The sequence below is a fragment of the Rhineura floridana genome, chromosome 5 (assembly GCF_030035675.1).
Source record: "Rhineura floridana isolate rRhiFlo1 chromosome 5, rRhiFlo1.hap2, whole genome shotgun sequence".
Taxonomy (NCBI): domain Eukaryota; kingdom Metazoa; phylum Chordata; class Lepidosauria; order Squamata; family Rhineuridae; genus Rhineura; species Rhineura floridana.
Window position 1 is genome coordinate 45,736,553 of NC_084484.1, and position 16,789 is coordinate 45,753,341.

Sequence of the window (16,789 nt, forward strand, 5' to 3'; positions counted from 1 at the left end):
CATGGGAGCCACTTCCCAGGCTCACCAGTAATGCTGGGAAATGTAGTCCAACAACCTCTTGCAAGATTGGAACAATGTGTTAAGACCACAGCTGGCTCAGGTTGGTGGAACACAGGAGAATCGACACGCTGCAGAGGCTCTGTGGAAAGTATTCTTCTGCATAGGAACTCCTAAAGAGCAGCACTGCAGGAGGCTAGGTAAGGTATACGGGACCATCCACAACAGAAGGGGTGAGAAGCTGGATGTAAAGTAATGAAATTCCTGGAAATTTTGAAGCTGTGAGGGGAGTAGAATTTTTTTTGTTTTTTGCGGGAAATCAGTGAACACTTTTGAAAAATTGAGTAATATATGTATTACTTATTTTATTACTTTTAAACTTAAATGTACTCTAGCGCTTTAAGAACACAAAATGTATTATGTGCAACTAAGTTAGTGCATACTTGTACCGTTTGCTTATAAAAGGCTAAAACGTCTTGTAGTGCAGTCCTAAGCATATTTACTCAGAAGCGTCCCACTGAGTTAAATGAAGCTGGATCTCCTTCCCCCTTTTTCATACCTTTCTTCTTCTTCCTATAGAGCAACTGGGCACCGTACTAAGTTTAGCGTGTAAGACCCCAGCCACCTGCCATCTTAGTTTGTCCACAGGCCCTTGTTTAATTTTAATATGTACATAAGCAGCAGTTCTTGCCAATATATTTAGCCCTCTGTTCCACACACAATCCACCACATACAGTATACTGGGTTTATAAAATCCTGTTAACACCCTATTGCTCAGCGATGGGGAACCTCAGACTTGGTGCCAAATGTGGCCCTCCAGGCCTCTCTGTTCGGCCCTTGGGACTCTCCCCACGTCATACCCTCTCCACAGCCATGCACTGGTTTGAATGTGTATTTGAACTCTGATAATGCCTCTTGCATGCCTGGATGGATGATAGAGGATGTGTGTGTACAAACGACATACTGTACAAAGCTAAAATTCACATTTGTTACTCTGCTCACTACTGGCATGCAGCCCCCAGAATGTTGCCCAGAAAGCAATCCAGCCCTTGGGCTGAAAGAGTTCCCCCTCCCCTGCAGCCTATGGAATAGGATTTGAGTGGTAAATGCCTACAGTATACAGGGAGTGACAGTAATTAATATAATAATGTTGTCTTGCATAGTTATTAAAATTATTTTGATGCAGTAAAGTGCAGTCACAACTAAACTTTTAAAACCCTGCCTTAAAAAGCATCTCACTTCCTTATTCTAAAAGAGAAAAAGTGTAGAGTTCCCCACTCCGTTTCCAATTTTTCCATTGAATACCCAAGAAAAACTGAGGTTCCCCACCCATCCCAGCCTTTGCATTTTCCCCACCAGGCCTTCACATGATATTTATTTATTTATTTAAAACATTTCTATGCTGCTCTATCTTCCTGGAACAGGGGGGTTGTATGGGCACGAATGTCAGCCCCTGTCAGCATTCTTACTGCTGCACGTTGAACCAATTTAAGCTTCCGAACTGTCTTCAAAGGCAGCCCCACGTAGAGTGCGTTGCAGTAGTCAAGCCGGGATGTAACTAGGGCGTGAGTTACCTTCGTCAGATCAGACATCTCTAAAAACGGGCGCAGCTGGCGAACCAGTCTTAACTGGGCAAAAGCGCTCCTGGACACAGCAGAAACCTGAGCTTCCAGGTTCAAAGCCGAGTCCAGAAGCACACCCAAGCTGCGAACTTGAGTCTTCAGGGGGAGTGTAACCCCGTCTAACACAGGTACATTCCACGTTTCTAGTTTGGCCCCACGACTGACGAAGAGCATTTCTGTCTTGTCTGGATTTAATTTCAACTTGTTCACCTTCATCCAATCCACCACTGAGGACAGGCACTGGTTCAGGGGTCGAACGGCTTCCTTGGCATCAGGAGGAAAGGAGAAGTAAAGCTGGGTGTTGTCTGCATATCGATGGTAACGAACTCCAAACCTCCGGATGACCTCACCCAGCGGCTTCATATAGACGTTAAATAACAAAGGAGACAAAATAGAACCCTGTGGAACCCCGCAGGTCAAAGGCCAGGGGGCTGAGCAGGAGTCTCCGAGTATTACCTTCTGGGTTCGACCCTCCAGGAAGGAGCGGAGCCAACATAAAACAGTACCCTGAAGCCCCATCCTGGATAGGTGATCCAGAAGGATACCATGGTCAATGGTATCAAAGGCCGCCGAGAGATCCAGGAGAACCAACAGGGACACACTCCCCCTGTCTAATTCCCTTCGAAGGTCATCCACCAAGGCGACCAAAGCTGTTTCGGTCCTGTGGCCAGGTCTGAAACCAGATTGGAATGGATCGAGATAATCCGTTTCCACTAGGAACCGTTGAAGTTGACTAGTCACCACCCGCTCCACTATTTTACTTAAGAAAGGTAAGTTGGATACTGGTCGATAATTACCCAAACATAATGGGTCTAAGGAGGGTTTTTTCAGTAATGGTCTCACAAACGCCTCTTTCAGGCATCCCGGCAGGATGTCAGGATTATTCAGGTGTCATTTCCTTCCCTCAGTCTTGGTGTTACTAAATTTTTCCAAGCTACACAGGAAGTGGATTGGACTGTGAAAGACCAACCCAAATTGTGTTTGCAGTTTGACAAATTTGTAGGGCAGTACAATATCTCAGAGAGGAGGTCAGGTCTCCTGCTCCCCTGGTGCATTTGCTATAGCTGCCCAATTCCCCTGCTATTTAAAGTTTGATAGAAATATCTGTGGGCTATAGGTACATTCTTAAACTGCAAGTTTTTTTGCCTATTAGTAATACTGACATATTTCTACAAATTTTAATGTGATTTAACATTCTTTGCTTGTGACCTCACTCCAGCAGGGTGCTGCTCCCACTTCTATGAACAACCCAGAATCCGATCCAGTTTGTTTAACTTGGAGGGCAGATCTGCTTATATTCCAGTTCTTTGTTCTTTCAGACATCAGGAATGAGAATGGCTTGCTTGACAGCACCTTGCACGCAACTGGATTTTCAGACTCTGGATCACCCTTCAGCAGCATGCTGTGTTTTGTGTTGGTGGGTGCCCCTGCTGCTTGGTGATGACCCACAACAGGGTCTTCTCAGTAGCAGTTCCCTGTTTACGGAATGCCTTCCCTGGCATCTCCTGGTAGAGCCTGGAGAGCCACTGCTAGTCAATGTAGCCAGCACTGAGCTACATGGACCAGTAGTCTGACTTAGTAAAAGGCGAGCTTCCTACGTTCCTGGTGAGATGCATCTATTTCTCTCATTATTAGCATTCAGGGGGATTTTAAAAAACATTCCTGTTCACCTGGGCATGTGACAGTTGAAATATACTGTTCTTGGCAATGGTGAAATTATTAGCTGTAAGGATATTTGAATGTGTTTTTTTTTAAGTATTTTACTGTTTTATTGTTTGGCTCTCTGGGCTCGTATGGGAGGTAGGACACAATAGAAATCTAATAAATAAAATACCTTCCCTTTGCCCATTCTGCAGAGCTCAAAACAGCCAAGCAGGAATAGGTTGTAGAGAGTGTAGCTCACGGCACAATCCTAACCCCCAGATGCACATGCTGAGAGAAGTATCTCATTGACACAAAAGATTCCCCTGGACTGAAGGCACCTAATACAAAAACCTTGCAGAACTTAGGGCATGTACACACTGCATGATATTGTGCTCTCAGTGCTTGATGCAGTTTCCTTTTTGGGGTGCTGTATGCGCATCACCCCCATGTAGTCCTTGTCCCACACTATTTGTCGATCTAAAGGAGAATGTTTATAATCCGTTTTGTGCTGAGGATGCACTTCTCAAGTGCTACCTGCATGCACGTGTACACAGAGAGCGCTTTCTCAGATCACCTCCTTTTGGTGCAACAGACCTACTGATGCTGCAGGGCTGTGCCACTCCCCCTTACCATGTTTAACTTGTCTATGAATGAAATGGGCAAAACTGGAAGCAGTACAGTAATTTAAGTGCCTCTGTATGCCAATATATATCCCTGTACATCAGTATATGAACATCACACCAGTTTCCAGCCCCTCTTTTGAAAGACTGCAATCTTTCAGCCACTAACTGAGAGAAGGGGAGTTTGAAAACGCACCCACCGATGTGTAGAGACAACACAGAAGTAGCTGCTACTTTAGATGAAGTTACTGCGTGAAGATGAGTACAATTGCAAACCCCTATGTACAAAAGCACACTGTGAAAAAACACCCCCGGTGCATTTCAAAGGCTACAGAAGAAGGCCTGGGTCTGGAAGGAAGACTGCCAGGGAATCCTGGTTGCCTCAAGTTCCACATAGAAAAAAGGCAGGTTATAACGAAATAATTTGTATTTCAAAGCCGTAAGAGTAGGCCACAGCTGCAACACAGAGCAGTCCATTCTGAATCTTATTGATGGGCTCAGAAGTAGTTTCCTTCACAAGTTCTTTGCTTCACAAGATGCAAGTAGTACTGAAAACAAACAGCTTTCCTCTATTCAATGTTATTATTTCTTAAAAGTACCTAAAATTACTAAACACCACACACAAACATCTGTAAGTAAACTACTATGGAAGTTTTGCTGAAGGTATTATACCAGTTCTTTTTTTTGTGACTGTAGTCACGAGAACAGAGTACTGGCACCTCTTTTTTTCGCTGCCCATTTATTTATGTATTGCATTTGTATACCACCCCATAGCTGAAGCTCTCTGGGCGGTTTACAGCAATCAAAAACATTAAAACAAATATACAATTTAAAACACATATTTTAAAAACAATTTAAAACACAATTTTAAAATTTAAAACAATATAAAAACAATTAAAACACACGCTAAAACACATGCTAAAATGCCTGGGAGAAGAGGAAAGTCTTGACCTGGTCCCAAAAAGATAACAGTGTTGGCGCCAGGCACACCTCGTCAGGAAAATCATTCCATAATTTGGGGGGCACCGCTGAGAAGGCCCTCTCCCTTGTTGCCACCCTTCGAGCTTCCCTTGGAGTAGGCATCCAGAGGAGGGCCTTTGATCTTGAACGTAGTGTACGGGTGGGTTCGTATTGAGAGAGGCGTTCCATCAGATATTGTGGTCCCAAGCCGTGTAAGGCTTTATTAGTCAAAACCAGCACCTTGAATTGAGCTCGGAAACATACAGGCAGCCAATGCAAGCAGGTCAGAATCAGTTTTATATGTTCGGACCGTCTGGTCCCTGTTACCAATCTGGCCGCTGCATTTTGCACAAGCTGCAGTTTCCGAACAGTCTTCAAAGGCAGCCCCACATAGAGTGCATTGCAGTAATCTAATTTGGAGGTTACCAGAGCATGGACAACTGAAGCCAGGTTATCCCTGTCCAGATAGGAACGTAGTTGGGCCATCAACTGAAGCTGGCAGAAGGCACTCCGTGCCACTGAGGCTACCTAAGCCTCAAGTGACAGAGATGGTTCTAGGAGAACCCCCAAGCTACGAACCTGCTCCTTCAGGGGAAGTGCAGCCCCATCCAGGACAGGTTGGACATCCACCATCTGGTCATGCACCTTATTTGTTTACACTGTGTGAATTATTTAAATAAATACATACTTAAAATAGACTGTGGTCACAGGTTAAGAAGAGAAATTTAATATGTTATGGTGACAAAAGGTGGGGTATCATTATTTTAAACAAACGTTTAAAAAACCCATCTCTCTTTACCTAGGTCTCTTGGGCAGTGAGATGCTATTGCTACATTCCTATAATACCATCTTACCTGTGAATAAACCCTATTGGACTTAATGGAACTTACTTATGAGTAGACATAAATAGGATTGAGTTATAAAACATGTTTCCTCTGAAGCACCTCCCCCTTACTTTCAGTGGGATTAATTCGCAGGCATCTTTGCATCACGATATTTCATTCTTGGGCATGCTAAACCCATAGCACTTCCAACACCTTGCCATGACCAGCTGCTGAGCAAACAGAGAAAGCTATTCCGATCGCAGACAGGGATTCTTTCATTAATTTTTCCCAGCTAACCAACCAACCAACCCCGGCTGTGGATTGTCAGCCCACGAGAGCAAGGTAATCTGTAAGCAACTTCGCAACGCAGCTTCTCCGACTCAGTGTCGCGCCATATACCCCCATTTAGGTCGGGTTGGATAATGGATGCTCATAAGCCTTCGCGTGAGGGGCGTGGTTTGCGTGAGCCGTGCGCGCGCGCGCAGGTAAACTGGGACGTGGGTCGACCCGAGCGTTTCCTTTTGGCCGTGGTGCGCGCAGCAGAAAGTGGAAGGGCTGTTGCTGCCGCCGCACTGCGAGTCATGGCCGCCGCCAAGCAGGTAAAGACGAGCAAAGGGGAGGATTTCTTGTAGGTCATACCTCATCCCGGGGTCAAAGGGTTGTTTCTTGATAAATTCGGGAAGGGCCAGGGATTTCTGCCGTTGTGTTGTAGGCTCTGTTGTCTTTTATTCGAGTGCTCGCTGACTGATCATGGAGAAAGCAAGCAAATCCACTCCTGGTGCTTATATTTATTATTGGAAAACAGGAACTCAGAATAACCGTTCTATGGAGGATGCTACGTTGTTACATTAGCCCTGATAAGTGGAACAGAGTCTCCTTGTTGAGAGGCAGTTACACCTTTGAAACCAGGTATTATAGGGATGACACAGTGGGGCCAAGGCTTTGCCTTCATCCCGTCAGTGAGCGCTGCGTGGCCTCAGTGCATGGCCAGTGCTGGAAAAGAATTGCTGGACTAGATGGACATTTGGGGTGATGCTCATGTTCCAATCTAATTATATTTCTCTTACTGTCTTGGGAGCCTTTGTCTAGTTACAATAATTTCACACACAACCCCCCCCCCATCCTGTCATGCCTGTGGTCTTAAGTAGCAGGATTAAACTGTTTTGTTGTAATAGTTGCCTGATTGTATGACTCTTCTTTCAAGTTGTGGTTAGTCAGTCTCAAAAAAGGATATAATGGTAAATGTTAGGTGCTGGAAAGGACAACCACAATGGTCAAGAGAAAGGATAACGTATTTGAGGCTTTTAAAAAAAAGTTGGGAAGACTACCAAGAAGGGGGGGTGTAATAAAGGCTTATAAAATGCCAAATGGTGTGGAGAAAGTGGTTAGAGGAGAAAGTGGATGTGTGTCATGATGCTAGAATTCAGTTCTTCCACACACCAGTTCACCCCTGCCCCTTTTTCGTTCCAGCATTATATGTTTGGGGGTGGGGTGTAATTTTGTTGTTGTGATTGTTAAACAATTGGGAGAAAAAGATCCTTGCAAATCCTATTTGAATCACTCAGAGATCTACCAGTTAGATCCTGATCTACCTGCTGTACACCCCTACTGTAAATAACTAATGGAATGCACAGATGCTAATTCATGAATTGCAATGGAATTCACTACCAAGACATGACATAATGGCCTCTAGTTCATTTTAAATCCAATGGAATGGCTTTAAAAGGGCATAGACTAATTTGTGGGAGATAAAAGCATCTATGCTATTAGCTATGATAGTTAATTAGATGCTCCATGTTCAAAGGCTTATATACCACTGACTACCAGGTGCTGGAGGCAAATAAGGAAGGGCTGTTCATGCCTTGCTTCTGAACCGTCTGGCAGGTTACTGTTGGAAACAAAATGCTAGACTGTAGGCTTGTAAACAGAAAGAATTCTCCAAGTCATTAGGAAGGGGAGCTTTTGTCAGCTCCAGGAGAACATAGTATTCCCCGTTTGTGCCATCAGTGTGGCACAAATTGCGAACATTGATGGGTATGAACTGGCAGGCTAGTACAAAATAATTGTGGGCTAGTAAGTTTTGCCAATTTATTTGCAAGAGTACTGGACTTCAAGGCTCTTGCATTCATGCAGCTGTTAAAGCACAGAAGTTCTATTCTTGCAAATGGGAGCACTTTTCCAAAATTGCATTCTATAATAATAAATGAAGAACAACAATAATTGTTTTTGCATAGTGGTGTCCTCCTCTAGGTGCTTAAAACATTTCACAGACTTTTATATCTATGATCCGTGCAGCAGGCATTCGGAGTAAATCGGCTGTTGAGGAGAGACCATCAAGTTAATCTGTAAATCAGAATGCCACTGTTGGAGTTAGGGGGAATCCACAGACTGACTAGATCATTCTTGGAGAGATACATCCAATCTCTTCCTCATTTGGCAGAAATCATATGCAACGTGTTCCCTTTTAGATTCTTTTGTCAAATGAACTGTGGCCAAAAGTCAAATAAAATCTTCCCTTGTGTTAAGTGAAAAAACATTGCAAAATAATGTTGTTAAATCCAAGTGTGGAGGAGCTTTGTCCAGAATCTTTTGAAATCCCCATATAAATTCATTCATGTACTGCTTAAATATTGGTGAGGGTTGACTCTTAACCAGTGTTGCTATGGCTATTAGCTCTGGTGTGGTGATCAGAAAATTCAGATTAATCCAAAAAGCAGGCAGAGAATAGATGCACGAGCTTGTTTCCATATGACCAATTCAAGAAGCTACAATGTTCTGCTGTAGACAAGTATTAAAGTTGAGATGGCTACAAATAGGAAGCTGTCATATGAATGTTTTTTAATGTTATAAAAATTGGCAAACAATCTCATGCTTGGCTTTGTTGAAAAATGTGATAGCATTTTGCTTTACTGCTGTCTTTTTGTAAAGTTTATGCACTTGCTCTCTTGCCAAATTGTACAGTCCACGTGGTGGCGGTGATAGTGTGAGAGTGGACACACAGATCCTTAGCAAATGCAATTTCCAGAACACACTCCAGGATTTTAGGAGCTTCTGGGCAAGACCTGTCAGTGGGTACCCTTAAGTAGCAATGGGTAGAGGGAGAGAGCTTATAATGCAGAGGGATGATCCTTCCCCCATGGACCCCAGCATGCACCCACCCATTTTCCATATTTGCCAGGAGTCTTGTGTCATATGAGATCCTGTATTCATTGTCTTGCCTTTCCCATTCTGGAAACTGTGTGGCAAGTTTGCCATCAGCTCTGCATAGCTTCTCCATGTTCTGGCACCAGCCATGATGGTTGCATCACAATGTAAAAGTATTGTATCTTTTTGATGGAGTTCTGTCTGTTCCATAAAGTGATGTTCCCATGTACAGGGTTTTGTGTTTTTTTAACTGAAGAAGGTGAGGGTTTTGTTGTAGACCTTTTGGAACAAGGTCCTCCTTGCCATTTCATGATATCATCATGCAGCTGTCAGACTATCATTTTAAGGGCCATAGTTCTGCTTTACATATAGAAGGTCCCAGGTTCAGTCACCAGTAGGGATGGGTGAGACATTTGATTCAGGTCACATTTGAAGCTGAATCTATCAAATTCACTGAAACAATATGAGAACCGAAACAGAGCAATACTTCAAAATTCACACTTATTCAAATTTTGCAATGCAGTTCGCCAACCAAACATGTTAGGGGAAAGTGTGCATAAAAATGAATATATGAGTGAAAATAACATACAAAAATGCATTATATGATGAGAAATTGCTTAAAAAAATTATGTTAGTCAAAACTGCCTACAAAAATGTATTTATTAGGGGAAATGCACACTAACAGAGTGCTGGAGAATTTTTACAAGGATTTTTTTTTAAAAAAACGAATTGCTGCAGAGATGTAGAGAACTGAATTTAAGGTTGGAAAAATGAGAACCTGAGAAAACTGAAATTAACATAACTTTCTATCTCTAGTCACCAGCAACTCCAGGTAGGGCTGGGACTGTCCCTTATCTGAAGTCTTGGAGAATTGCTGCTATTCAGCATAGAAACGTTGTTGAGTTAGATGGACCAATGGTCAGACTCTGTATAAGTCAGGTTCCTATGATGTCAGCACTGACGTATGGGGAAAGCCCATAGCTTGGTAGAGCACGTGCTTTGTATGCAAAAGGTCCCAGGTTCATTCCTCAGCATCTCCAGGTAGAATTAGGAAAAAATCCTGCGTGCAGCCCTGAGAGCTGTTGCCAGTCAGTGTCAGCAGTACTGGCCTAGATGGATTAACTCAATAAAAGGCAGCTTCCTATGTTCCTGAGATTTCTTTTGTCCCATGCCAACCTTTTGCAGCCTGTTCCACCAATGGAGCAGCTAGATAGAACAGTTTGTTCTGTTGCCACAGACAGTCCTTTATGTTTAGAAATATCTTGCAGTATAGTGTAAATGCTCTTGCCAGAGATTTTGAAACTCGGATCTTCATATGCACGGTCAATTTCTTGTCTGATATGAAATCTCCAAGTGTCCCCAAACGCATTGCCACAGAGAATGTCTGAGATGCTGATTCCTCTTCAGCAATCTCCAGTAATCTCCATGATCACCATATTAGGTTGTTCATCCACTGCAGTGCCCTCAATCACCCTAGAGATGTGGTGGCTGTAACTGAGGAGAGCCTAGCTCAAAGAAGATATTCTTTTCATGAATTTACATCCTGGGGACACCCAGACTATTGCTTGGAGGCAAAAATGTGAACCAGCCCCAAGTTTTGCTGCAGGGAATTCTGACATATGGATTATAATGTGAAAACATAATCTTTTTTTTAATTTCAGAAATTTCAAAATCATCTTACAAATCTGGAGGAAGTGATGTAGACAGCATCTGAATGTAAAAGGAGCAGTGGCTCACTGTCCTTTTGTTATCTTGAAAAGCTTTGTACATTCATTCAATGCCTAACATTGCAGACTCTCAACTAGAGAGTGGTTCTGGAGAAAATGAACATGGACCTGGAAGAACAGCTTCAGAAGTTAATCTTCATGGTACTGTAAAACCATTTTGTGCTGCGGGTGCCTCTCTTGTTTCTCTTGGATCTAGTGGGGACAGGCATTATCCATGGGGATGTCCGGTGACTCACACCCGAGAAAAGTTTTACACTATCTGTTCAGACTATGCTTTTTTAAACCAGGTAACATCAATTTGCAAAAGCCCAAGTGCTACAGTTAGTGCCTGCCTACAAGACAACCCTGCCTTAAATGTTGGAAATAATTCTCCTGCTTTTATTGGCATTCGAACTGGCACATCGGACATAGTTTACAATGAAGATACTAACTTGGAAAGTTTGTCCAATAGCCTTGGAAAACTCCCATTGGCATGGGAAATTGATAAGTCTGAATTCAGTGATTCATCCCCAGATCTGAAGAATCAAGCAGGTACAATGAAATTCTTTTGAAACATTCAGATAGTCAAGGTCTGTATTTAAAAAAAATACTGATAAATGGAAAACTACTCATGAAAATATTTTTAGTCTCTAATCCAAACCTCTGGCTATCAGTGATGGGGTTTGATGGAATGGTGTAGCCACCATTCCATTCGCAGCCCCGCTGCTACAACTGACGAGGGCAGAAGTGGAGGGAGAAAAAATGCCCCTTAACTGCACCAGATCCCAGGCTGGCCCGATAAAGAGGTGTGGATTGAGCCTATTGACATTGCATGATGGCAGCAGGGCTGACTCGAGATCCAACAGAATCTGTCTCAGCTTCACCCCCAAAACACCTCATTTCATGGGTTTCTTCTGGCATGGATACAGCTGGTGGTAGCTTTAGTCCACCTGCAGTTTGGCTCCCCTGCTGGTGGAGGTTGGCAAAGCCAGGACTGGGTGGAGGGACACCTTCTTTACCTCACTGAAACCCTCTGCAACATAGTGGATCAAGGATTTGGTTTGCTTTGCTCAGAATTAAGTCAAAGGCTTCACACAAGAGGTGGATTTTGGGTGAAGGTGGAGATGGTACAGTGTAGCTGTTCATGGAGGGAATTTGGGTCAGTTAGGGTGACAACGTATATGAAACAACATGAAACCATTTTTTCTAGAGAAAAAATGTGAAGGTTGCTAGATATCACTGACTTCAGTCACACTTTTAAAATTTGTGCTTCTATACTTAATGGAAATCTATGTTTATACAGTCTAATTGTTGCATCCTTACTTTGGGGAGAGCAGTATTATGTACTCCTAGCTATCCCCCAAATCTGTCTTGATGTTAAATGTTGCATAGTTTTATTTGGAAGTCACAGTGGTGCGTGTAAGCAATTTTATTTGTTGAGCCATGTGAAATTTAGACTTGATGCACAATGTGCATGATTTTTTTTTATTATTATTTAAAAGAAATGTTAAAGGCAAGGCATAATTGCTGATAACTGTGTGTAGGATGTGTATCAAAGGAAACAGACTCCTCTATAGTTTGCAGACCTTCACAATCCCTTAACATGGAAGTGAGGAACCAGTGGCCCTCCAGATTTGCTTGGAAACTCCCATCGTTCCTGACCATTGGCCATGTTGGCTGAGGCTGATGCAAGTTGTATTCCACCAATATCTGGAGGGCCCTAGGTTCCTTACCTCTGTCCTAACATTTGGGCCTCATTATGAGAAGGCACTTTAAAATGTGCATGATGCCTGCTGACCAGAGTCAGTGGATGTGTTCACTTTAATTAAGTTTGCATGCCTTTGATAATCTGTTTGGCTCTTGTCTTCCTACTTAAGTTTTGCTTTCTGTATATGCCTCTCTCTTACACCCTAGTACTCTAAAACATCTTTCTTCCCTTGCCAAAGAGTCTAAATTTGGGATGAGTCCATTTGTTGCATCCAGTATAGATTAACAAATTAAACCAAGCTGTGTATACTTACACAGTACATACCTCAGATTTGGGATTTATTTTAGAGTCCGGTATGACTGACCACTGTGGAGAATTCCCTTATTGCATGATTGCTTTTTTCTTTTGGCAATTCTCTTGGAAAACAGATGTTTTAATGTACTGGGTATCAAAAAAATTACTTATTAAATTTATTTTACAGGTAACATGAAGAAGCAAGGAACCAAGAAAATGTCTATAGAAAAAAAAAGTAAACATAGAGAATGTCCACAACATTATGCCCTTGAAGAAATAAAACAACGAAAAGTGTTAGACCTCCGAAGATGGTAGTTTTCAAAAGCTACCATTCTACTATAATTATGAATGTCGAAATATGATTTTTTAAATCCATGTTGAATACCACTCTGTTTATGGTGAAAGCACTCAGATCACAGGGATGCCTATGTTTATGGAAGTGTTAAATCAAAATGATGCATATATTACAAGGCTGCTGCATTGCGGCTCCATTAAAATTGTGTGTGTAGTTATGCACTCCAAGCCTCTCTCTTAGATGGGTGGCTTGCCTCCTCGGGGGTGGGCGATGGGCACAACAATATTCTTGTATGTTCAAAGATGGTGGTGGGGAAAGAGGAGTAAAATTAAGGCTGAGGAGATTTCAAGATAAATGCCTCCTTGAGAGAGGGAGTAGTCCCTGGCAGTCTCAAGGAGGCAGTAATAAGACCTCTTTTAAAGAAACCTTCTTTGGACCCAGATGTTTTGAACAACTATAGACCGGTGGCGAATGTCCCTTTTTTGGGCAAGGTTTTGGAGCGGGTGGTCGCTGGCCAGCTCCAGGCGCTCTTGGATGAAACCGATTATCTGGATCCGTTTCAATCCGGTTTTAGGTCCGGTTTTGGCACTGAAACAGCCTTGGTCGCCCTGTATGATGACCTTTGTCGGGAGAGGGACAGGGGGAGTGTGACTCTGTTGATTCTCCTTGATCTCTCAGCGGCTTTTGATACCATCGACCATGGTATCCTTCTGGGGACGCTCGCGGAGTTGGGAGTTGGGGGCACTGCTTGGCAGTGGCTCTGCTCCTACTTAGCGGATCGTCGCCAGAAGGTAGTGCTTGGGGAACATTGCTCGACACCCTGGACTCTCCATTGTGGAGTCCCTCAGGGGTCGGTTTTGTCCCCCATGCTCTTTAACATCTACATGCAGCCTCTGGGTGCGGTCATCGGGAGTTTTGGAGTGCGTTGTCATCAGTACGCTGATGACGTGCAGCTCTACTTCTCCTTTTCACCTTCTTCAGGTGAGGCTGTTGATGTGCTGAACCGTTGCCTGACCGCGATAATGGACTGGATGAGAGCTAATAAACTGAGACTCAATCCAGACAAGACTGAGACACTGTTGGTGAGCTCTTTCCCTGCCCAGATGGTGGATGTTTATCCTGTTCTAGATGGGGTTACACTCCCCTTGAAGGAACAGGTTCATAGTTTGGGGGTCCTTTTTGACTCTTCCTTGTCGCTCGAGGCTCAAGTGGCCTCAGTGGCACGGAATGCGTTTTACCACCTTCGCTTAGTAGCCCAACTACGCCCCTATCTGGACAGTGATGATCTTGCCTCTGTTGTCCACGCTCTGGTAACTTCTAGATTGGATTACTGTAATGCGCTCTACATAGGGCTGCCCTTGAAGACTGTTCGGAAACTTCAGCTAGTGCAAAATGCGGCAACCAGGCTGTTGACGAGGACCAATCGGTCTGCGCATATAACACCTGTCCTGGCCCGCTTGCACTGGCTACCTATTTGTTTCCGAGCCAGATTCAAGGTGCTGGTGTTGACCTATAAAGCCTTACACGGTGTGGGACCGCAATACCTTGTGGAACGCCTCTCCCGCTATGAACCTACCCGTTCACTTCGTTCAGTATCTAAGGCCCTCCTCCGGGTACCAACTCACCAGGATGCCTGGAGGGCTGTTACTAGATCTAGGGCCTTTTCTGTGGTGGCCCCCGAATTGTGGAACAGCTTACCGGAGGAAATACGCCTGGCGCCTACGGTTCTTTCTTTTAGGCGCCAGGTTAAGACCTGGCTATACTCCCAGGCATTTTAATGTTTTAATGTTTAATGTTTTATGTTTAATGTTTTAGTTTAATGTGTTCCTCTTTGTTACTGATTTTATTCTATATTGTATTTTAATCTCGTTTTGTACACCGCCCAGAGAGCTATTAGCTATGGGCGGTCTAGAAATGAAAATAAATAAATAAATAAGATATCTCTTTGGATCTAGAACATATGTGTTGATAGTAAAGGCCCGAGGTTTTCCCACAACCTCTAAAATGGATGGATTAAGTTGCTGTCAGTAATTCTAAGTGATGGGTTTGTCTCCAGCAAAAAATATTGCAGCAATATAACTGGCCTGAAATAATCAGTGTTCTTAATGATAACTGTCCTGAAATCAGTGTTTTTAAGAGATCCACTAACTTAGTTTAATTGTTTCACAGAGACGTTGTACTGGCCAGTTCTAAAAACCTAATGGCATCATGTTTGGGAATCTGCACATCTGTTTCTTAAAGTGGCATCTGGTCTTTGTTCTGTCAAACTTTATTGCTGTCCTATTGGCTAAGGCTTTGGTGAAGTAGTTCTAGGTACATCAACTTGTTACGTAAGATAAATATATAGAGTGAAAGAGTACCGAAGTAACAGTTTTCTTGAGAGGAGCAATATTTTCACTTGTGAAGTAAATTTTGCAACTGAATGAAATATATATTTGTCAACAGTAAAAGTGAAGTACATTGTTTTTCTTTGTTTTTGTCTTGACATGGCTACATACATTTAAGCTATGTGCTCTTTTTTAGGTACTGTATAAGTCGTCCACAATATAAGACTTCCTGTGGAATTTCCTCTTTAGTATCTTGCTGGAATTTCCTATATAGCACAATGGGAGCTGGAAAGTAAGTCATTCTGAGTAGCTATTTAAATATGTTCACTTGGGAGTAAGTCCTGTTGGATTCGGTGGGACTTACATCCTAGTAAGTGTGCTTAAGATGCAGCCTAATCCTTGCTTTTAAAAATAATAATTCCTTACATTCTCATCTTATTTTTAACTAGCTTACCATCTATTACTCAAGAAGAGGCTTTGCATATATTGGGATTTCAACCTCCTTTTGAAGAAATTAGATTTGGACCATTTACTGGAAATACTACATTAATGAGGTAAAATTGTGTTCTTGAAATATCTTACACTGTTCCATAGGGTTATATACATATATCTGTTTTTTAAACTGTCTTAAATAGCATTCAGTTGTTGTTGTATGTAGAAGTACCTGGGAGTAAGTTCTATTGAGTTCAGTGTGGTTTACTTCTGAGCAGGGCCAGTACCAAAGGGAGACCAGGTCGGACCCTGGCCGAGGGCCCCTTCTTAGTGTAGGAGGGTAGCACTCCTGTTCTGCGATCTGTGGCAGGGTCGACTCCTGACCCTGCCATGGATTGCGGAAAGAGAGCTCCCAGGCACCCCTTCCATAAAGCCAGTGTGGGCTTCACATACCGCACGCACACCCCACCTACATCTCCTGTTCCTGTGAATGATGTGTGTGCTGCACGTGCATGCCTACCATCAACCAGGATGGTGACAGGGGCTTCTCTAAGGGGTTGATGCTTCTGCTGCCATCTTGGTTGATGGCAGGCATGCATGTACAGAGTGCACATCATTCAGAGACCGGAGAGCATCATTCAGAGACAGGAGAGGTAGGTGGGATGTGTGGGTGGGCTTATTAGCCCCGCAATCCCTGTATGGGTGAGTTGGGCTATGGTGCCATGGCCCCAGGGCAGGCTGGTGCTGGCCCTGCTTCTGAGTAGCCACAAACAGAATTGCACTATAAGAGGATAACGTTTTATTTTGTTCTAAATATGTACACATTTTTTAAAGCTTTCAGGTAACATTAATACTGTAATGCACTAATGAACTTAGTGTTAATGATACATCTGGCATCTGAATGAGCTGTTGTTGTTGTTTTAATTTATTACCTGCCCTTCACCCTAAGGTTCCAGGGTGGGTTACAACAATTTAAAATACAACATTAAAAAAATTACAACCACAAAAGTAGTGTATGTTCTAAAAATATACATGTCAGATGTCAAAGGGTATAAAAAGGTACATCTTCAGCATTCACCAAAAATTACAATGAAGTTGCCAGATGAACCTATGTGGGGAGGAAGTTCCACAGTTTAGCAGATGTCATAGAGAATGTCCTCACACCATGAGCTTCTGAGGGCGGTAGAACTATCAGGATGGCCCCCTTTGTTGAGCT

At 43.1% G+C, this 16,789-nt stretch overlaps 1 protein-coding gene across 5 annotated transcripts in view; it reads left to right on the forward strand.

Moving 5' to 3' along the window:
• The first annotated feature begins 93 nt into the window (after positions 1-93).
• Positions 94-16,789, forward strand: part of BIVM (basic, immunoglobulin-like variable motif containing) — a 31,247-nt gene continuing 14,551 nt past the window's right edge. The window contains exons 1-6 of one of the 5 annotated variants that reach the window (XM_061626616.1): positions 94-197; positions 1,767-2,389; positions 10,473-11,069; positions 12,707-12,830; positions 15,338-15,433; positions 15,591-15,695. In XM_061626616.1, coding sequence (XP_061482600.1) covers positions 10,589-11,069; positions 12,707-12,830; positions 15,338-15,433; positions 15,591-15,695 — 806 coding nt within the window. In that variant the 5' untranslated portion in view covers positions 94-197; positions 1,767-2,389; positions 10,473-10,588. Of the gene's footprint in view, positions 198-1,766; positions 2,390-5,916; positions 6,010-6,140; positions 6,267-10,472; positions 11,070-12,706; positions 12,831-15,337; positions 15,434-15,590; positions 15,696-16,789 lie in introns of those variants that run through there. The other 4 variants (XM_061626617.1, XM_061626618.1, XM_061626615.1 and 1 more) reach the window with 4 other exon arrangements.